The sequence below is a fragment of the Larimichthys crocea genome, chromosome VI (assembly GCF_000972845.2).
Source record: "Larimichthys crocea isolate SSNF chromosome VI, L_crocea_2.0, whole genome shotgun sequence".
In the NCBI taxonomy this organism is placed as follows: Eukaryota; Metazoa; Chordata; class Actinopteri; family Sciaenidae; genus Larimichthys; species Larimichthys crocea.
The window spans coordinates 8,115,514-8,136,235 of record NC_040016.1 but is presented as its reverse complement, the minus strand read 5'-3'; the positions used below and the strand labels follow the sequence as shown (position 1 = coordinate 8,136,235).

Below are 20,722 nucleotides of genomic sequence, written 5' to 3'. Positions count from 1 at the left end.
CTTCGGCTAATGCTGGAGGCGGGTTAACACACACGGCCAGTGACAGTGATGGCTGCGTCACATGATTTGAGTTTCATGGTGTGTTTTGTTTGATAATTTGAATTTTAAAGACGATGTTTAACTCCAGATTTCAGCGGTTAGCGTCCGCCAACGTGACGCCGGGAATCCTTCGACGTGCTCTGTGACGCCACGACGTCACTAACGGTCCTAATGGGGCGGGGCTCGTAAACAGAGAAATCTAAATAAAGGATCGTGCAGAAATTTACTCCAAAGTAACTCACTTTTTAAGGAGAAGTAAAAGGTAAGTTTGATCCACGGCGTGTTGCGTTAGTGACTAAACGTGTAGTTGCACGGATGCGATGCTGGAAACGAGCGTCGGTCGGTGTTTTTGACTCCATGCAACTGAAATGAATTTTATCTTGCCTTGTGCGACGCCATTACTGTGTGTAAAGCCAACTGACAAAATGGCGAAATTGGCGATTTTTTTTTTTTTTTTGGCTACTCATCTTGTGGCTTGCGTGAAAATGGTCGAGTTTGTTGCTTAACGTTGGCGGATAAGCCAGGGGGCATTATTGAATAGCGTTGAATGTGCCTCTTTTTTTAAAAACTAAATACAAGCACAGCTTTTTCTTCTGTTTGAAGATAATGGGCCTCAATGAATGAAGTGGGTTTGGCATTCACGCCATTTCTAATCACGCATGTACACACAGAATGGGCCACAAACCAAGTGCTGCTGCCAACTGTGCTTTCCCTTGTGTTCACATACGTGTACTCTCCCCCTCCTCCACCACGCAGGTAACGTTTAATCTCGTGTGATGCCGATTCGCCGAGCAGCAGCGACTCCAACCCAGGAGAAGCCCCCCTCCGCTGCAGCAGAGAAAGGTTAGGCCAGGGTGGTCGTCCATCACTTTATCCTACAGACCCGTGAACGCATCATCATTGACACAACTGTGGATTCAAGTGCACACAGCCAGTCTGGAGATGGATGTGGAGCCATGAGAAGTTTGTGTTTACAGCTCTCCAGCACTGGGGGAGGGGAAAAAAAAACAAACACTGCACCATATTTGATATGTGGCATGCAATTATCTCTTTCAGGGTGCAAAAAATGTGGATATACTGATCAAGCAGGGCATTGAGATTGGCTAGAGATGGAAAATAGACAGCTTTCAAGCTGTTACTCCAGTGTAATATCAACAAGAGTCCCCGCTGTAATAAAAACATTGCATCACAAAGTGAAAGTCTGTGACATGTCAAAGGGTACAGGGCAGATATGGCCAATCAGCAAGGACACAAAGTGTAGAGCTCTGACTCAACACAAGGAAAATCACATGCTGGAAAAGCATAAACACTCCTGTACAACCGCACCAGTAGCTTTTGAGTGAATAAAATCCTGGTAGACCAGTGGTTTATATCATGCACATCATGTCACAGCAGCTTCAATGATTCATTTCCACCCAGACTTGTGTTGCACCTTTCCACTGGCTTTCAGATCTTTATTCGTAGGTGCTAATATCATGAATTTTGTGTTTGGTTTTGATTTTATTCATTTTTTTGTTGCTCATAGAGTGGCCCTCTCTTGCTAAATCACTTATATTGTCTCACATTTGTTCAAATTGTGTCCCAAAGCACAACAAACAAAAATGGAGAACTGCAAAAAAGTGTTTCCAGCGTGGAAGAGTTGGTCAACTATTGTATTTTTAATAATGTATAGAGCTGTGTGAAAGAAGGCTTTCAGTTTTAGATAGCTAATCAGTATCTTTTCCTTTAGTAATAGTAGTTTAATCTAGATTTTATAGTGGTTGATTACACAATCATGAGCTTGGGTCCCTGAGATATACTGCTTTTTAGTTCTGAGTCCAAGGATATCAACATTTTTTGCACTACACAATTAAGGTAAAAGCTCCAAAAACATAGTTGGAAGAGGAAACTTACATTTCTTTCTAATGTGCTTTAACTTTTATGACAGCCTCTCAACTTTCAGTGCTTTTTTTTTTCTCACTTAGAGCCTGAAGCCTCTTCAGAGGAGTCGCCTTCTGCTGACGATGAGCAGGCTGCATCCTCAGCTGCCACAGCCGAGGTCGAGGAGGCCAAGTCCACAGAAGAGACTGCCCCCACAGAGAATGGCGAGGAGGCCGAAGGAGCCGCAACAGACAAGGGAGGAGAAGTGACAGAGAAGAAAGAGTGAGTTTGACCAGAGGGCTAGTCTGCAACTCTGAACACTGCGATATTTCACTTTGATAGCACTTTTATCTGTCTATATTATCCTTACCTCTGCTTGGATAACAGCAGACTGCACCTCTCATGGTCGCAGTGTTGCATTTCCAAAAGATGCCCCTTTGTCCGCAGTCTTGGAGGAGTCCAGGAGGAGAGGACACTAGCAATTTGTTACCAGCTCAATCTAAATCTTAAAAATCAGAGAGAGGAACATTTTACAGACAGCGTATTTGTTGTGACAATATCCTGACTTATTTGTTTTTGACCAGTTGTACATAATATGTATGAGTACCAAGACACAGGCTGTAGGTGATGCGTATAAGCAACATTTACCTCATCGTTTTTATAATTTCTCCTCCTTTCCTTCTCCCAGACCTTGACAAAGCAAACATTGACTTTTTCTGCACATAGTACACTAGCATAGCAACTCAGCTAGAGTCAAATTACTCTGGTGATCATTAAGACAGATGTTCTAAAACTTCATTTTGCTTTTCCCGTCGGTGACAAACGGACAAAGTGACAAATGCAAGGACTGCGCGGCTGGACAGTGCGCAACACACTGCTATGTTCTCCTACTAAGGTGAGGATGTGCTAAAGATAAGGGTGGTAACAATCACAGTGAAATATCGCTTCCAAAAAACTGACCAGCTTCACTGAACTTGTGTCTCGCTCCTTTCTGGTGACAGGCTGAAGGATGGCTACAAGTACGAGAAAGCCAAAGTCAAGAAAGTGAAAAGGACGATTCCTTCGTGGGCGAGCGTCACCACGAGCAAAAAGGTTCCTGTTACCAACTTTGCAGGCACTCAGAACAAAGTGGATAATATTCTCATCGAAGCTATTACGGTGTGTACAAACTTTGTGAATCCAGCTCCCAACAAAAGACGTGCTTGGTTTTTTTTGTTGTTTTTGTTTTTTTTATAACTTATTTTTTATCCATTTTTCTTTGCAGTCTTGTAATGACAGATCTGGAGTTTCATACCAGTCCGTCATGAAATATATTGTGAAAAAATACCCGGTGATGGAGCTCGACAAGAAGAAGTTTCTCATTAAGAAAGCATTGAAGAAACATTTGGAGAAAGGCACCATCAAACAGGTAGAGAGCAGGCGACATACAGATACATTTTCAGCATCAGATTGTCAAACATGTTTGCTTTGCTTTGCGAAACAATAATTAATCGACTGATCCGTAAGCTCCACCCCCCTTTTAGTCACTGTTGGTACACCTGTCAAACTTTGAGTCATTGTACATATGCAGTTGTACTATTTTGTTAACTGCAGACAGAGAAAGACAAAAACTGGACAACATTTTAAACTCTTTTAAATGTTGAGTATTGTTCTGATTAGAGCTCCATGCGCACTGCTTTAGCAAATGGTCCATTTAACAGATGTTCACTAAAACGTGTCGACCTGTTTACTTATTTTCGCTCTCTCTCTCACAGCTGAAGGGTAAAGGCTTATCAGGAACCTTTGCCATTGGGAAGCAGTCCACCTTGTCTAAGGTAAGTTACAATAGACGGAGGAATTGATGTACAATAGTTGTATTTGTTGGCAGGTAGCGTTGTGTTGGACAGAGCCAAACTAGCTGTCTTCCATTTCCAATCTTTGCACTAAGATAGATATTACAGTGGTATTTTTAATCCTGTCCATCGTCCTACTTTGGACATGACTGTATTGTTTCTTCATTGATACTTGATATGTAGGCTGTGCTGAGCAGGAGAATGCCTTCACTACAGTATTTATAGGTCTAATTCTCAATGTTAATGACAGAGTGTCAACAGTTTCCTTTTCCCATCTTTCCCTATGAGACTGCGATGTGTTTGGTTGTAATCGTCATGTCTGTAAACGGATGGTGTTTTAGAAAGCCGGTCAGAAGATGGAGTCTCTGGGAGATGCTCTTCCTCTCATCATCACGCGGCTCTGTGAGCCTAAAGAGGCCTCCTACAATCTGATCAAGAAATACCTGGAGCAGCACTTCCCCAGCTTCAATATCGAGAGCAGGTACGGAGCATTTACATGGAAAGATGACACACATCCTCGCACAGTTTCACTAGCGGCCGAGATTTCAGTAACTTTCGTTCGTCCTCAGGCCAGACGTCCTGAAGACAGCCCTGGTGAAGGCCGTAGAAAAAGGACAGCTGGAGCAAATCACTGGGAAAGGAGCCAGAGGGACCTTCCAGGTGAAGTTCTAACATTGTTTTTATTAATTTTTTTTGTTCCACATCTTCCATTTCAAATGACTGGTTCCACATAAATTGTCCAATTCAGGTGAAGAGCAACACGGAGGCGTCCTCCCTCACTCTCCATGATCTGTGCATTTCCATCAGGATCTGCTTTGTTTCCAGGCCAGATAAAGATCTACAGTGCCACTATCTGTCAGCTCGGGCATCATCATAGTTGTATTTTGTATTTCAGATTAAAATTTTTGCAAGATAAAGTTACTGCCAGGTAATTTTCCCTGTTAAACCCAGGAGGAAGTACAAGTTTGTCATGGTCTACTCTCTTTGTCAGTGACTACACGGCTAAAAGCTTCAGATTCAATGAAGTTCAATGTCCTGTCCTAAAAATCCTAAAGATGTTTGTATCTGACTGTCACAGCTGAAGCGAACTGGTAACCAGGTCCTGCTGAAGGGCGGCACCTTGGAGGACGCCATCACAGCTGCTATCACAGCCATGAACGAACCTAAAACCTGCAGCACCACTACCCTACGCAGATACCTACTAGACGCCAACAAGGATAGAAAGGAGTACCAATTAGGTAAGACTCCTCGTGTTTCCTGTTTACACTACTGATGGCTTTCTCACATTAATTACATGTTGGGCCTGTTTCAAAGGGACGGTTAAAGTATTTTCAAGCCATTGGTTTACAAGATGGTTCAAACTGTTATGTTCAGAACAAAACTAGGCCTGTTCAGGTGCTGTTATAAAGTTAATAGCTCAGCAGATGCTTACCACTAATCAAAACATGATTGTTTCTGCAGCTTTTTTAATGCTCATAACGAGGAAGTTACATGCTATTGGTCACCGGTGAGGAGCTCCTCTCCTAAAAGCGACTTGTGATTTAAGTGAAAGTACCATCTTGGTATCATCAGTTAAGTTTAAAGATTCATCATTGAAGGTTTGTTGGGAATGTATTGAACACCTCTGCTCCACACAAACTTCTATCTGAACCCTTGCATACAATCCTGTCAGGTTTTGGTTGTTTGTTGGTTTGATTTGTAGTTTACTGACTGGCTTCTTGTGTCCTTCCAACAACCCCACATTTCTCATCACATTTTGACTCAAATATTGACATCAGTTTTCAAACCAGTGAGAAGAGCTAGAACAGAACATATATGTATGTGAAACAACCACTGGCAGAACATGAACCCTGAACACAAGGTAATGATAGTGCAATGAGGTTTGTGCATCCCAAATGGTGACACTAAAAGGTCTTTTCTTTTATCTTCTTAGTGGCCAATCTGAGGAGGACCCTGACGAAGTGTAAAGTTCTCGGCTGGATGGAGCAGATCACTGGTCACGGCTTCACAGGGACTTACCAGCTCTCGTTTCCTTTCTACCCGAGGTATACCAGCTATGTTTGGGAAGAGCTGCATTATTTAACCATTTCATAACACATACTGTAGTTTGAAGAAGTTTAAAGCCAGGCCTAAAAATTGACTGATAGTTCCTCTTCTGTGAGGCATACACCGCTGATACATGTGTCTTTATGTGCTCTTTTTGTTTTTCTCATAAGCCCTACCATCCTGTACCCAGACAAGTTCAAAGAGCTTGAGAAGAAAAACCATCCGCCTCCACCCAAGCGAAGGCGGACAGCTGATTCTTCTGATGAGGAAGAGTCAGAAGAGGAAGAGTCTGAGGATGAAGCTCCCCCTCCTAAGAGGTATGTGTTTAACAAAAGGGGGGGAAAATGACTGTCTAAATAAATGTGTGGTTTGGAGTCTTGTGATGTGTAATTATGCTGCTTCTTAAGTAACAGTTGCCTGTTCAAATCACTCTTAGGAAACCTCAAAAGAGGCCTCCACCCAAGGCTCGTCGTCCTCCACCGCCCAAGAAATCCCAGAGCACCAGTCGGCCAAAAGCTAAAGGCAGGGGACGCTCCATCGCAAAGAAGTCTCCAGCCAAGAAAGCAGTGTCTTCAGCCAGGAGATCGCCAACGAAACAGTCAGCCTCTAAGAAGGAGTCCACAGCACCGTCTAAAGCTACACCCGTCAAGAGAGGAGCGCCTGCAAGAAAGCCCAGAACACCAGCCGTTAAAAAGCTGACCAAAAGGGGGTCCAAGCGACCCGTGTCCAGAGATTCATCCCCCGAGAGCGATTCCCCGAAGGAGACGACGAAGAGCAGCGGGTCCAAGAGATCTCAGGCCAATGAGTCCCACGAAGGAGTTAAAAAGCCAGCGACCAAAAGTGGGTCCAGGCGGCCCGAGCCCGAAGAGTCATCTCCTGAAGAGCCCGTAGTCAAAAGGGGAGCGAAGGGCAGCAAGCAGTCCACTCGCAAGTCCAAGAGAGGGAAATAACGAGTCCATGAGCATCTTCCACTGACTGGGCTGCTCTGAATATGCAGCAGTCTGCCGCTTCTCTCTCTCTTTATCATTGTTTTCTCCCTTTTTAACAGGGCAGTAGTTTATTTTATTTTTTTTTTGTTTTTTAAATTTTATTTTGTTTTGTTTTTTTATTTCTATTGTAGAATAAGAACCTTATACTACCAGTTCAGTTTACTGTACATTGAGAGGTTCTGAATTTCCTTTTTAATCACCGATGTGTAGAAAAGCTCTGTTAGTGTGACCCCCCCCATCCCCTTCGGGAAAACCATAGCAAGATCCAACATACTGTAACTAGAGCCATGTAGTGACTTCTGTTTTTATATCCGTTCCTCATCCGATCTTTAGATGTTGGAAGCACACGTTCCTAGTCAGTGTTTTGGCGGGTTGAAAAATTAAGTATAATTTGATATATGGGTTCAAAGGTTTAAACGGTTACTAATATTAATGTTTTATAAAACACAGGTTTTACCGTTGTAATTACAATGTTTTGGCCATGCAGTGCTCCATCAGAATCTGTTTTTTTTTTTTTTTATTATTATTATTTTTATCACCATTTGTCCTCATGAAATTATATTATCTTTTTTAATGAAGTTTATTTAAATTGCCCCAAAAAAGATTAGACCTGCAGGTGACAGGTGGAGAATAAAACAGTTTGTATTCATTTCAATTATTTTATTTTGTATGTGTGTTTTTAAAAAGAAAACGGCCTATACATAAATTGATTTAATTGCTTCACAGCTGTAATTGAGTACCAAACTGTAAGAAATGTGTGTTGTGAATAAGAAAAAGGAGGATACTAGCTCATACATACCCTGCATGCATGTATTCCTTGTGTTGTTAAGCTTTTTTTTTTCCAAGTCATTAATAAAATGGCTATATTTGTAAATTTCTTGTTTAATTATTTGACTTAATGCATTTTTCGGAACATAAACTAATATCAGGTGTTTAATTGAGCTTGCTGTTTGAAGGTTTCTTCGTTCTGCAGTACTATAATGATGATACAGGTCAGTGCTTCCCAACTAGAGGTTTCTAGGACCTGCAGGTGTCCTTGAAGAAATTTGAAAATGATTAAACTATAAATGATTCACCTGATTTAACTTTCACTGCTTGAAGGTTGTTGAGAAAAAACAAAAAATGATGGGAGTGTTTGATAGATTTGCGTCAGTTATAAGTTTTAAACTGCGTCAATGACATTTTGCCACTTTTATTAATTTACTTCATTGCTTTTTTATATTTGTATCTAAATTTTCAGTGTGTAGGATTTAGGGCAGAATATGGTTGAGATGATAATCAATTCAGTTTTAGTTATATCATACCAAATCCTAAAATTTATCTCATGACACATGTAGAGCAGGTCTAGACTGTACTCTTTTTAATGTTATCTACAAAGACCCAACATTTCGCACCCGGAGCAAGCACAAAATAAGAATTGTGTTTTTGCTATTTTAGAATGAACCTTTTATATCTACAGAGGGTCTTCTTCCATGGAGTCCCCTCACTAAATCCTACACACTGGACCTTTAAATAAGGTCTTCGTACTTTGATATATCCATTTTATGTTTCTTTCTATTTCTTATCTATTACGTGTTCAAGGAAATCGTGTACTCTACAATGCCCTTAATTTATCTTCCAATCTATATTTGGATTGATATTTCTTGTATTCTTATAAAATAAGAGTAAATTCATTAAGACTACATTTATTTCAAAGTAAAAGATTAAACCAGTGGCTTGGGCACTTGTGGCTGGTGGGGCAGAAAAAAGCAAAGATTATGAGACAAAAAAAAACACTTGTTATATAAAGCTTCCAGCAGTAATAAGAGATATGAATACAATATGTAAAAGATGATAAGTAGAGTACTTGAGCAGTGTTTGAATGCAGTACTTTGAGCACTTGTTTCGGTACTCTGACGTCACTAAATGAACGCTTTCCCACCGCTGGGCGTGTGACTGCACGAGTTGCGCAATGAGCAGGAATGTGCGGAGCTGGAAATGGGAAAAAAAAAGTGTGGAGGAGGAGAGTGAAGTGATTCAACGCTTTATCTTCCGCTTGACTTTCATATGTTAGGAGGAGAGGTGTTCATTTTAGTCCTTCACCTCCACCACCTCCACCTCCACCTTCTCCTCGTTGTCACTCGAGCCCCGCCTCGGGCCAGCAGCAGCGGGGAGCACACCTGGACCAGCGTCCGAGCGGCCGCAGCAGCAGGTAAAAAGGTGAGGAAGAGCTCGGTGTCAATTACGGCGTGTGAAGAAGACACCGACTGGGCGGAGGAGGTGGCGGTTGTGGTCGGAGGCTCTCTCTGGCTGTGAAAAGTGAGTTTCTGTGATTTGTTACAAACTGTGAAGTTTGAGTTTAAGGGTGACGGTGTGCTGTTGGCCTACACAGAGGCGGAAACGGTGTAAAAGTTTGGTCCACTGAACTTTGTCATGTTGCCTTCACTCACGTTTTGGATTTTAGCCAACTCCTCGACACAGATATGAAAACTTTAACTTTGATGTTTTACGACGTTGAAAAGGTGTGTTTAGTGGCGGCAAAACACTACCAAAGCCTGTATTAAAAACTCAGTCCTGAACCACTTTCCTGTGGAGACTTAATGGTACATTTTCTTTTCTTTTTGGGGTGTAAGATGTTGTTGCTGTCTGTTTTTGCAGAGGTAAACAGGCAGCATGGGTGAGGCACCAGTCAGAGAAGATGGTACAGTGACTCGATCAGCTGAGGTAACTCTAGAAATGTGCAAACATTTGTTTATTTTTTATTATTTTTGGCCTAAACATGTGTGTTTATTTTGAAGTATGTCGGCTCATTTCCTGTGGATGATCACTGTTTGGATGACCAGATAAAGCAACTGCACACACAGCTGAAATCCCTCAGAGTAAGTCCTGAGCCTTCTGGTTACTTTTTAAATTAGTATCATCTGTTCAGTGTTTATTTGATCCAAATTGTTGACTGTCTTCAATCAGACATGCAAAAGAAGGAGGCCTGTATCCATAAAGTTTTCCATCAAAGGAGTGAAAGTGTATGATGAGGATGAAACAGTAAGTTCGGTGGTTTATCTCTGATGAAAACATTATTGTAGTTTGGTTTGAAGATGTAGTTTTCACTAGCTGTGTTGTGTGTCTCTGTCTGCAGACGCTCCTGATGGCTCATGCCCTACGTAGAGTCTCTCTGTCCACAGCCCGGCCCGTCGATGCCCAGTTTGCATTCGTCTCCCACAACCCAGGCAACACTGACGCCCAGCTGTACTGCCATGTGTTTAAAGCTAGGCATTCCAGAGCGGTAAGAAATGTCTGGTGACGTGGAACACAGCTATAAAATATCTGGGTTTTTTACACTATGATGAGGATAAGTGGTTACAGATAATGGATGGATGGATGCTATAAGGTAGAGGACACATCAGCGGTACCAAAATTGTCTCTGTTTCTTTTAACCAGTTCAGTCACCAATAAATAATCTTATTAGTAATAAACCTGCTTCATGTGTAACTGTCTGTTGCTGAAGAGGGTCGACCTATGCTGCTGTGTTTTAAAGTCTGTCATAATGGTGATGAATATAGTGTCTTAATATTTTCTGATGCGGTACATCGGTGTAAAAAAATTGAGAAGTCCTACTTATGAGCATAGCTACGCAATTCAGATGGTCAATAATCAATAACATCATACAGTAACAGTAACTGTTGGGTTTTCTGTGTCCACTTTCTGTCCTGCAGGCACAGTTCCTGAACCTGCTGCTTTGTCGCTGTTTCCAGCTGTCTTACTTAGAGAAACACCCAGAGGAGGCTCAGGAAGACTCAGCCGGCCCAATGCCTCGTCGCAACCCCTCCCTGCTAAACCACGGCTTCCCTCTTAGTGTCAGCGCCCTGGTGTCTTTCAGAAGAGCCCCTTTCCGAGGGTTCTTACCAGGGACTAAGGTTTGGACTTTAATAGTTTCTTCTATTTACAACATCAACCCCAGTTTGCAACTTATCCTGACTGTACTTCTTCTAGACTAACATTTTCTCGCCTCCCATCTATAGAAGAAAGACCACAAGTCTTCTGAAGAGCTCCAGAGCAGCCAAGATGAAGTCTTCCCTACCTCCTCCCCATCCCTGACACGAAAGAAAGCCATCCGTACTAAATTACTGCGCTCTGGAGCTTACCGCTCCTTCACGTTCACACCACTCAAACAGCGAAGTGTTCAGGAGCAACTGAGTGGGTCACAAGGTGGGCCAAGTGTTCACAGAGCGCTTTCAAGAGTCAAAGAGTTGATTAGGTAAAGCAATCCCATCAATGTTCGGTGATGGGCAGCCACTGTCTGTTGCGGTGTCACAAGGTAGTTTTTGGGAATTTAATACCACTTGATTAGGTGGTGGATGACAGTCTTCTCTCACATGGGTCACTGGTAAACTTGTTCATTTGACTATTATCTGTAAGGGTTTATTTCATTACCACTTAACATTTCCGTCACTAAGTTGAGATTTCCTTTTACTCATCCTTCATGAATTTTGAGATGTTTACATTACAGAAAGTTAAAAGGGATTTCTCTTATATGTGAAGCAGAAAAGGGCAACGACAAACCGGTGGAGAGGAGATCCCGTTCCCCGAGCTTGGCCGAAACCGAAGAAGCACTGGCTCAAGCGGTGTGGTGCTGGGCTGGTATCGCAACGTGAGTCTCGCTCATAGATCTAGGTCCTATTTTGTTTTGAGTGTGTCTTCTAATAGTGTATCTTCTGTATTTCAGTGACAGCAGCTATTCCCTGCTTGCAGACGATGTTCTGGGATCGTACCTCTTGTGTCCACATCCTAAAAAATCCAAATGTGGCTCTCTCATCATTCGCTTCCCCAGTGGTCTGGTCACCCACCTCATAGAAAACACTCGGAAAGGAAAATTCCTGCTGGAGGTAATTGTTTTGTTAACTAGCTAACAGAAAGTGTGTCGGGCTAATATTTGCTTCGAAATGTAGACTGAACTACAGAAAAACAATTAATTCCCCAGAAATGTATGTTTGACTTGTTACTCTTCTTGATTAGTTACTTGAATTTATAAATATAGAACGCTGATTCCAATTTTTAAGGTTGATAAGCTGATACTTGTTTATATCAAAGGTATCTATATCTAATATTAACTCTTTAAAGGTCTGATCTTTTATACATTTCCGCTTGGGTAGATTCAAGGCCGTTTCAGGGCTGCATATCCACATTGAAGAATTTAACTTCCTTGTATTTCTCTGCAATTCAGTGCAACTCTGGGATATTATTTTAAAATACACTCGAGTGGCCGTGCAGTACCTCAGTTTGGGTGTGACGGTCTGTGGGTGTTGAAGAAACATTTTCTTAAATTTTTACACCAAAATATTTTAACTATCTGAACTTGTTCAGCATGTAAAATCCCATAAAACAACACTGGGATAACCACATTAAAACTCAGCTGAAATTTTATGTTTTTGTTGGGATTTGGTTATAAATGTTTTGGCAAACCGAGTTGTGATTTTTCTTTTTATTTTCTGTGGTTTTATTTTTATGGCAGAAATGCAAGGATGAATTCAGCTCCATAGCAGAACTAATTGAACACTACACGGAGGTTCAGGATAAGCTGCCGTGTCTGCTGAGCTGTGCCAGGGTGAACCACTGTTACGAGTGGGAGGAAAATACCAGCAAACAGCAGGCTGTAAAGCCACACAAGAGCCTGACCAAAGCCAAACATAGTACCCACAGAAAGGCATGGGTTTAAACCACGGACACTGAAACTTGTGGACTGCCAACCTCCAATATAAGTGACACTTTTTTCTTTCTTTTTTTTTTTTTCCCTTTGCACATATATCATCTCTTACTTTTAAATCACATGTGGTGTTGTGGGAAGGTTTTTACAAACTATATAACACAATGCACCTGCTAATAGTGTTGGCACTTAATGTATATAGTATACAAGTCATTTCATCAAAGGGTACGTACATGTCAATGGTGTTGTGTTTGTGCTTGCTGCTTTTATGTTTTTTAATATATTTTTTTAAGTGTATTTTTATTTGGTCCTATAAGGCATCAGACGAGTTTTAGTGTTTTTAAGAGATAAAAATGTGAAACAGGAGTGGAATTGATCGTGTAGCTTGTTGCACCAGTTGGCAAAGCCATAACTGTTCTGTTTTTAGTGCATTGTAAAGAGCTGCACAAATATAACTCACATTTTATCGTTTCATTTCAATGTATTCTTGATTACACTGTTCTTAGTGTGTTTCGACCTGGAGCATGTGTAATACTTCCCAATGATCTCTCCTGGTATAAGGAAATATGACCATGACAACAATTGTTTTCTGTATCTTGCCTGCTCAATGTATTAGTATGCATATATCAGGGAAAAGGTTGTCTGTGTCTTTAGGTCTGTGTGCAGTCATACTAAATGTTATGTTTGTTTTACTTGTAATTTTAAGAGTTTGTGTGCACTTACATTGTGATATTGTTTTTCCTGTCCAAGATGCTGCATTACAACTAAGTACTTAATTTGCACACTTGTACCATCTTTTCTGTATTTCATCAACAAACAATTTTCATGTTTTTCACCTGTTTGAGATTAAATGACAGGTCGTCTGTGTTCAACCTACATCTATGCAAACGTTTTGTTTTTCTTTTTATTTATGACTCTGCAGGACACATCACCTGCAGCTATGGTACTGAGAAAGATGCTACTTTGCCGCAATAATCAGATGAATCCTACATGGGATTGCTCGATGTGAGAATAGGGTGACAAGCGTACTACAGATATACACTAAGTTGGGGGATGCATGCTGCTGAGCTTAATTACGTTATAAAGGATGGGATTCTGTTATTTAGGCTACCATCTTTAATATGAAATAAGAGGAACAGCTTCATTATATCAAGGTAACACAATGCAATTAAAATGCATCCTTGAAAGTCACTATGCATGTAATCAAACATCTCTCAAAATGTTTTGACAAAATCTAAATTATAACCCCCATTAGGTGGTACACGTACCTAATAAACTGGCAATGCTGGAGTGTATTTGTCGAATACATTTCAAACATTATTAAATAGATTTTAATGAACAAAATGAGTATGTAGTGTAGTGTAACGTTTAGATATTTTAAAGCTTTAAATTACAAATATGACTTTCCTCAAGTGTAGCCAGAAATGTAAGCTAAGCTAAACTAATGCAAGCTGAAACTAGCTACGGCTGGATGAAGAAATGGGTTAGCCAGATGGAGACCCCCCTCATTATCATGAATGGACTGTAGTTTACTCTTTTTTCTTGCTTTATACACAGAACATGGTTGTGTAGTAACAATCTTTTCGATGTACTGTGTTCACTGTTAGCTTGCTAACTCGACCTCACTCCGCCCTCATCAAAATGGCCGCCGGTCTGGGGCCGTTCCTCAACGTTTGTGTATGGTTGCTAAGCAACTTGGAAACGCCGTGAGAAGAGTAGCAGGAGACCTGTAAGGACACCTCGCGAAGACTAACACCACCGTGTCTGGAAATATTTCCGCCTTCCTTCACTATTATTGTTTTTTTTGTTTGTTTTTTTTGAGTACTTTCTTACCTGATGTATGATGTCCTCTGCTCAGCCGTTCTCGGTGGACTTTAACCAGGATGTGAGCCCGTTAGATTAGCCTAGCTTGTCATCTAATTACCTGGGTGGGCTAATGAGGCAACACAGCTCCAGACATGTAGTTTAAAAGAGAGAGAAAAAAAAGAAGAACTAAACATTTGTATTTGCTTTTCTGGACTTGTCAACTTGCTGTGGAGTGAATGTTGAGACATGGGGTCCGAGTCTGTAAAGGTGGTGGTCAGGTGCAGGCCATTGAATGACAGGGAGAAGGCTCTCTGCTCTAAGGTGGTGCTGTCCATGGACCTGCACCGCTGCCAGTGCTTCATAGAGAAGCCCGGGGCGGTGGATGAACCACCCAAGCAGTTCACCTTTGACGGGACCTACTTTGTTGATCAAACCACTGAGCAGATGTATAATGAGATTGCCTATCCTTTGGTTGAGGTAAGCTCCATAATATCAGTGTGGGAGATACAGGCATTACAAAAGTAGCACGCTGGTCACTGGACACCAGCAGTCCAACGACAGTAGGCTATATCTTATGACTGCAGACCTCATTACTTACTTAACAGTCTCCTGTCAGTCTCTTCCAGAGGTCAGTGGGGTGTTTACCTCATGCAAGAGGTCACTCACGCCATCATTTTCCATCTTTTCACAGGGTGTCACTGAGGGATACAATGGCACAATTTTTGCCTATGGACAAACTGGAAGCGGGAAGTCTTACACCATGCAGGGGGTGCCTGAGCCTGCATCCCAGAAGGGGGTTATTCCACGAGCCTTCGAGCACATCTTTGAGAGTATCCAGGTAGGATGAGCGACTGTTGATAAACATATGTGAAACATATTCACATTAATTCATGGATTTCATGCAACACACTGACTTATCAATATGCATATTTGCTTTAGTCTGTCTGGGCTTCAGAGAGAATAATTTTACATGTGTTTCTGTGTGCAAGCTAGTGTGCAGAAAATACAAAATTCCTAGTGAGGGCCTCCTACTTGGAGATTTATAATGAAGAAATCCGAGACCTTTTGGGAAGTGACACCAAACAGAGATTGGAGGTAAGATGTTATTTCAATAAACAAATCCCGCTACACTGTGTAACATTAGAAGCATAAAAGGATTGTTGTTCTTTTCTAAGTGCAGTCATTATAAAAACCTGTTTCTCATTCTGTTCTCTGGCGGTGAACACAGTGCTTATGTTTTGCACACCACACTGTACAAGTTGCCATGGTGACTTAAAAGCACAATAGTTAAATGGCTCCTTGAAGGTCAAGGTGTTTGAACAAGGTGATAGATTTGGATGACACTGTGTTTTTTTTTGTTTTTTTCTTGCATGTGTTTGTGCGGGTGATGAATGCTTTCAGCTGAAAGAGCATCCAGAGCGCGGCGTGTATGTGCGGTACCTCTCCATGCACACTGTGCACAGTGTGGGGGAGTGCGAGAGAATCATAGAGCAAGGATGGAAGAACAGGGCAGTGGGCTACACACTGATGAACAAAGACTCCTCTCGCTCACACTCTATCTTCAGCATCCATTTGGAGATCTGCAACACAGGTGAACATGCACACAATACCTGTAACATCTGTTTGTAGGAGTATATCAGCAGCTCAGCATTAAAGAAACTTTATTGTGTTTTCTCTGCGTTGCTTGCTCATATTCTCAGATGCAGATGGCCATGATCATCTCCGAGCAGGTAAACTCAACCTTGTTGACCTGGCAGGAAGCGAGCGTCAGTCTAAAACCGGTGCAACTGGTGAGCGACTCCGCGAGGCCACCAAGATCAACCTGTCCCTGTCTGCCCTGGGGAACGTCATCTCTGCCCTGGTGGACGGACGCTCCAAATACATCCCCTATCGGGACTCCAAGCTCACCAGACTGCTGCAGGACTCTCTGGGAGGAAACACACGCACCTTGATGATCGCCTGTCTCTCCCCAGCAGACAATAACTACGAGGAAACCCTGAGCACGCTGCGATATGCCAACCGAGCCAAGAGCATCCAGAACAGGCCTCGCATCAATGAGGACCCCAAGGATGCTCTGCTCCGAGAGTATCAGGAGGAGATTAAGAATTTGCGAGCCCTGATCTCAGGCCAGCTGGGCTCTGCTAACCTTGCATGTAAGTGACATGTTTTTTTGATATTGAGATTTGTTTCATTTGCTTCTTTGTTTCATGATTTTTATCGCCTGTTTTGCTGAAAAGAACGCCTGCTGTTTGTCCCTTTGTTTATCATGCAGCTCTGCTGGCTGGTCAGTTGTTTGAAGCATCCCCAGCTGCTCCTTCAAGGCCGCAGTCTAGCACCACAGAAGCAGAGAAGGAGAAGATTAAAGAGGCAACTCCAAGCCGTTCCCATACCAATATATCACTTCACATCTCTACATGCATTGCATAAGTGATTAATGAATCTTTATTCTGCTTTCTCCACAGGAGTACGAACAGAGGCTGGCCAAATTGCAGGCTGAGTACAATGCGGAGCAGGAGTCCAAAGCAAAGCTGCAGGAGGATATTGCTGCACTGCGTTCCTCATATGAATCCAAGCTGTTTGATCTGGAGAAGGCACGAGCCAGCAGGGGGAGCTCTGTCCTAAAGAATGGTAGTGGAAAATCAACTGCCCACAACAAAGAAGCATGTAAGTGAAGTATAAACTGATTATTCTGTAGGTTCCAGTGAATCAACACAGACAAAGAACAAAAAATGAACATTGACAAGTTGTTGTATAAAATTGTACTGTTTGTTAGGAGTTCCTGTTGTTGTGTTCACAACCCTGTATACTGACACTGCTTTGGATTATCTTCTTTCCTAGCATCAGTGAGCTCTAGCTGTAGGACAGTCGCTGAGGAAGACATCTGCCACAAAACTGGCCCTATGTGCCGCAGTACTGGAGACACTTCCCTGATCGAGGTACTGTTCCAACCACTAATCATTCAGAACATGTTATAGTTGTTGTATAAAAGATTATTAGAAACATATTGGTTGTTTTTTTTGTCTCATGTTGGTGCTGGTGAGCCAGCCTGCTGTAGGCCTACCTCATGCAGCAGTCAGTGTTCAGAAAGGTCCAAGCAGAGAGGGGTGCATAGACTCACCTGACGGCACCACTGCAGGGCCTCTGGACCAACAACACGTCCTGGAGAGGTTTGTGGGCACACATAAGCACTGCTTGTACTCCATATTAAAGTTATTTCTTCATAGTGTGTTAATGTTGTGCAAAGGATGTGGAGCATGTCGTCATAGTGGTCTGACACGTTCTTGTAAACACAATGAGGAATGCATGACGTCTGGAAACGATGCTGATTCATTGTTACCAGATTTCAATGACTAACATTAGTTTCTGAGTGCAGAATGGGCGCTCCATGTACAGGGGCTCAGTGGCCCAGGGTTCGAATCCAACCTGTGGCCATTTGCTGTATGCCATTCCCCCTCTCTCTCTCTATCTCTCCTCACTTTCCAAAAAAAAAAAAAAAATCCAGTATCAGTCAGGCTATGGCTTAAAGCACTAGTTCCTAACCAGGGGTCCTGACCCAAAACGTCATGGTGGTGTCCTGGGGCCTTCTTGATTTTAAGTTTAAAATCTGTAGTAGGTCTTTATCTCAACTCTGCATTCATTAGTGTGAAGGAAATTAAATTGTTTTTAAAGATTTTAGATTATGTAGTGTATGTAACATGTAAAAAAGTGTAATGTTAATTGTATGTACAAACTGCAGAGCCTCCACTTTCTGCATAGCCTGTTAAGTATCTATGGTTGTTAGAAATTCATAAAAGTGCATAACACGAGAAATGTTCTTAGAAATAAGAAGTTCATAAAAATATCAGGAAAACTCTGATGCAATATAGTGTGCTCAGAATTCAACCAAATTTCATTTTACACAAACCCCCTTAAGTTATTGCAACCGCTCTTTGGATTAACTGTACAGTTTATCAGTTGTTCTGTACTGGTATTGTTGAATGAATATATTTTGAAATATCCATAAGATATGGCAAATGATTATTTGGATGGGACAGCTGAAATGCTTGTTTGTGTCATATGGTTTGAATAGTTTGTGAGCACTCCTGTTCATCCATCTCTCTGCAGACTGCAGCAGCTGGAACAGGAGGTGGTGGGAGGAGAACAGGCCAGGAACAAAGAGTTACAGCAGAGACACCGGCAGAGGAAGAACCTCGCTGACCAGAGAAAAGTTAATCTAATCCGCGCTCTATCAGAGAACAATGAAGAGAGTGAAAATGTTCTGTTGAATGTCTACAACTCCATCCAGGAGGAGGTCCATGCCAAAAGCCAGATGTTGGTCAAGGTCCAGGGCAAGGTGTGTCTGCAGGTTTTCTTGGGACATTCAATAGGTTTGGAGTAATGTTCAAAGGGGATTTTTCCATTAATAAGAAATGAATATCAAATCAACATTTGCAGAACAAAATATCACAGAGATCAGTGTTTACATAGCAACAAAAACCTTCCAAGGTTAGCGCTAAATAATGCTGGATGATGTGAAATCAAAATTGCAGTGTCTAAACTTTCAGTACTGAATTTTATGCTCTGCCATTCAATCCATAAAATCACATCCACCTGTTGTGACAGCTGAAAGGAGCCAAACTGGAGATCCGTGACCTGCAGGCAGAGTTCGAGGTGGAGAGGAATGACTACCTGGCAACCATCCGGCGGCTGGAGCGAGAGGGCCAGTTACTGCACAGCCTGCTCGAGCGCATGGTGCCCCTGGTGCGCCGCGACTGCAACTACAGCAACCTGGACCGATTGAAAAAAGAAGCTGTTTGGGACGAGGACAACGCAGCCTGGAAGCTGCCGGATGTGATGGTGCAGAAAACAACGTTGCCTTCAGGTGCAACATGTAAAGAGGGCATATAGAAAATAAACTTACAGTAAAGGCTTAGCTTGGCTTGTGAGTGAGAATGTAAACTTTCTCTTTCTCTTAAATGCCATGTTGCTTTCTTTTTCTCTCTCATAGCAGTGGCTCCAAAACTTTCAGCTCGCAGAGGTTCATCTGTTGATGTTGGGGATGCATACATGGTGTGTTTATGTTCCATTCACCATCTTTCGCTCACACACACACACACTAAAACACTCACAGAGACTTACCTCTGTGTCTTTTTGGCAGGTGGAGGAGGACAGGTACAAGGAAATGTTAGACCGCAGTGACAGTGAGAACATTGCTAGCAGCTACTTCAAGTCAAAGAGAGCGAGCCAACTGCTGGGACTTGAAGCTACCAAAGGACACGGTAAGACAATAGAGTCTGCAAGTAAAAGCTGGCTAATTAGCTCTCTTGCAGAATGATGTCTCTTTACTCTCACTATGGTAAATCTACAGATTTTCATCATTCTGTGTTTCTGGTCTTTGTTTTAGATTCTCTTTCTAGAAGCAAGCAATTAAATAAGCTGAGATCATAAAAAATTAAACAGTGGTGCAAAAATAGAACATTTAGGAACACTTAAAATGCTTCCTTTTATGTAAGACCTCCTGAGTTCATAGTTGGTAAAAAAACAAGAATAGTTGTTGTAAATTCCTTTGGCTCACCATCCCTAGTAAAATGCTCAGAACGGTGCCACATTGCCAAACCAATTTAAATTTAGTCGTTTTCCCTCTTACCCTGGTTTTACCCATCTGATGGAGCTCTTCTCTTGCAGCCATCCACTCTCCTCCCCTGGTGAACGGGGCAGCCCACCTCACTGTGAGCGGTTCCACCATGAACCAACCTGTGAGCTCGCGCCCCTTCCGCCTGGAGTCGTTGGATTTCCCGGTGTCCAATGGTAAGGTGAAGCGCAAAAAAAGCAAATCTTACATCCATAATGAGGGGATTTGAAAAGACTGTGAATTCCCTACATGCCTTAACACATCATCACATTGTCCGCTGCCTTTTGACTTTGATCGCATAGTGAATATTAAATATTGAAGTTTTGATAACCACTGCTAACCAGAAATGTATATAATTAGCACTTTTTTTCATGTGTTTTAAATCTCATTTTGAATGCTCACTTTGAACAAAATGCTACCTTAAGTATGATACTACCCTTGAATTCTTTCCTATACCTAAAAACATGTGATTTGTGCACTGTGAGACTCAAAGTCCAGCTACTGTAATATTTACCTTATTATGCATCTTAATGTTGCTGATTGTAAACCAGATTTTTAACCTGTTACTTTACTAACATTTAAAACTCCACCGTTGCTGCTGAATAGAGCAAATAAAATTATTTATCCACTTAAAGGCTTATTTCGTTTCCTTTAAAAGCCATTTAAACTTGGCTTGTTTCATAAACAGTAATAAGAAACATGTCAGACCAGTTTGTAGTGTCGCAGAGAATGAATAGCTCACATGTGGGTCAGGAGGGCTGTTGTCACAGCAACAGTGTTGACAGGCAGTAGATAGTTTTCTCATATTACTACGACCTCTGGGGTCAGCAGTGTGGACCTTGGTGTGACTTTACTGAAG

At 41.9% G+C, this 20,722-nt stretch overlaps 3 protein-coding genes across 10 annotated transcripts in view; all 3 read left to right on the top strand.

The window, feature by feature from the left end:
- Positions 1-132: 132 nt before the first annotated feature.
- On the top strand, positions 133-7,640 carry hp1bp3 (heterochromatin protein 1, binding protein 3). 2 transcript variants are annotated; one of them, XM_010735645.3, is made up of 13 exons: positions 133-301; positions 796-882; positions 2,004-2,181; positions 2,732-2,794; positions 2,901-3,057; positions 3,164-3,307; positions 3,654-3,713; positions 4,073-4,212; positions 4,301-4,391; positions 4,810-4,969; positions 5,665-5,776; positions 5,948-6,094; positions 6,214-7,640. In XM_010735645.3, exons 2-13 carry the CDS (start codon positions 816-818, stop codon positions 6,725-6,727), a joined length of 1,833 nt encoding a protein of 610 aa, XP_010733947.1. In that variant the 5' UTR covers positions 133-301; positions 796-815; the 3' UTR covers positions 6,728-7,640. The 2 variants fall into 2 exon arrangements, with proteins under 2 accessions (XP_010733947.1, XP_010733948.1); XM_010735646.3 differs by lacking the exon at positions 2,732-2,794 and having other exon boundaries at positions 135-301.
- A 1,060-nt stretch (positions 7,641-8,700) lies between these two features.
- sh2d5 (SH2 domain containing 5) lies at positions 8,701-13,322 on the top strand. Of its 2 annotated transcripts, none has more exons than XM_019258915.2 (10): positions 8,701-9,064; positions 9,404-9,469; positions 9,544-9,624; positions 9,713-9,787; positions 9,882-10,028; positions 10,459-10,659; positions 10,765-10,951; positions 11,288-11,393; positions 11,469-11,628; positions 12,255-13,322. In XM_019258915.2, the coding sequence occupies exons 2-10, from the start codon at positions 9,419-9,421 to the stop codon at positions 12,456-12,458; spliced, it is 1,212 nt and encodes a 403-aa protein (XP_019114460.2). In that variant the 5' UTR covers positions 8,701-9,064; positions 9,404-9,418; the 3' UTR covers positions 12,459-13,322. The 2 variants fall into 2 exon arrangements, with proteins under 2 accessions (XP_019114460.2, XP_019114455.2); XM_019258910.2 differs by having other exon boundaries at positions 11,285-11,393.
- Positions 13,323-14,160: 838 nt separating this feature from the next.
- The window catches only part of kif17 (kinesin family member 17), a 33,658-nt gene continuing 27,096 nt past the window's right edge, over positions 14,161-20,722 (top strand). The window contains exons 1-14 of one of the 6 annotated variants that reach the window (XM_027279794.1): positions 14,161-14,175; positions 14,944-15,090; positions 15,246-15,347; positions 15,654-15,843; positions 15,953-16,405; positions 16,525-16,619; positions 16,715-16,916; positions 17,091-17,188; positions 17,283-17,419; positions 18,357-18,585; positions 18,855-19,113; positions 19,240-19,301; positions 19,390-19,510; positions 19,917-20,486. In XM_027279794.1, the coding sequence (XP_027135595.1) occupies positions 15,013-15,090; positions 15,246-15,347; positions 15,654-15,843; positions 15,953-16,405; positions 16,525-16,619; positions 16,715-16,916; positions 17,091-17,188; positions 17,283-17,419; positions 18,357-18,585; positions 18,855-19,113; positions 19,240-19,301; positions 19,390-19,510; positions 19,917-20,092 (2,202 nt within the window). In that variant the 5' untranslated portion in view covers positions 14,161-14,175; positions 14,944-15,012 and the 3' untranslated portion in view covers positions 20,093-20,486. Of the gene's footprint in view, positions 14,176-14,466; positions 14,730-14,943; positions 15,091-15,241; positions 15,348-15,653; positions 15,844-15,952; positions 16,406-16,524; positions 16,620-16,714; positions 16,917-17,090; positions 17,189-17,282; positions 17,420-18,356; positions 18,586-18,854; positions 19,114-19,239; positions 19,302-19,389; positions 19,511-19,916; positions 20,487-20,722 lie in introns of those variants that run through there. The other 5 variants (XM_027279793.1, XM_010735648.3, XM_027279792.1 and 2 more) reach the window with 5 other exon arrangements.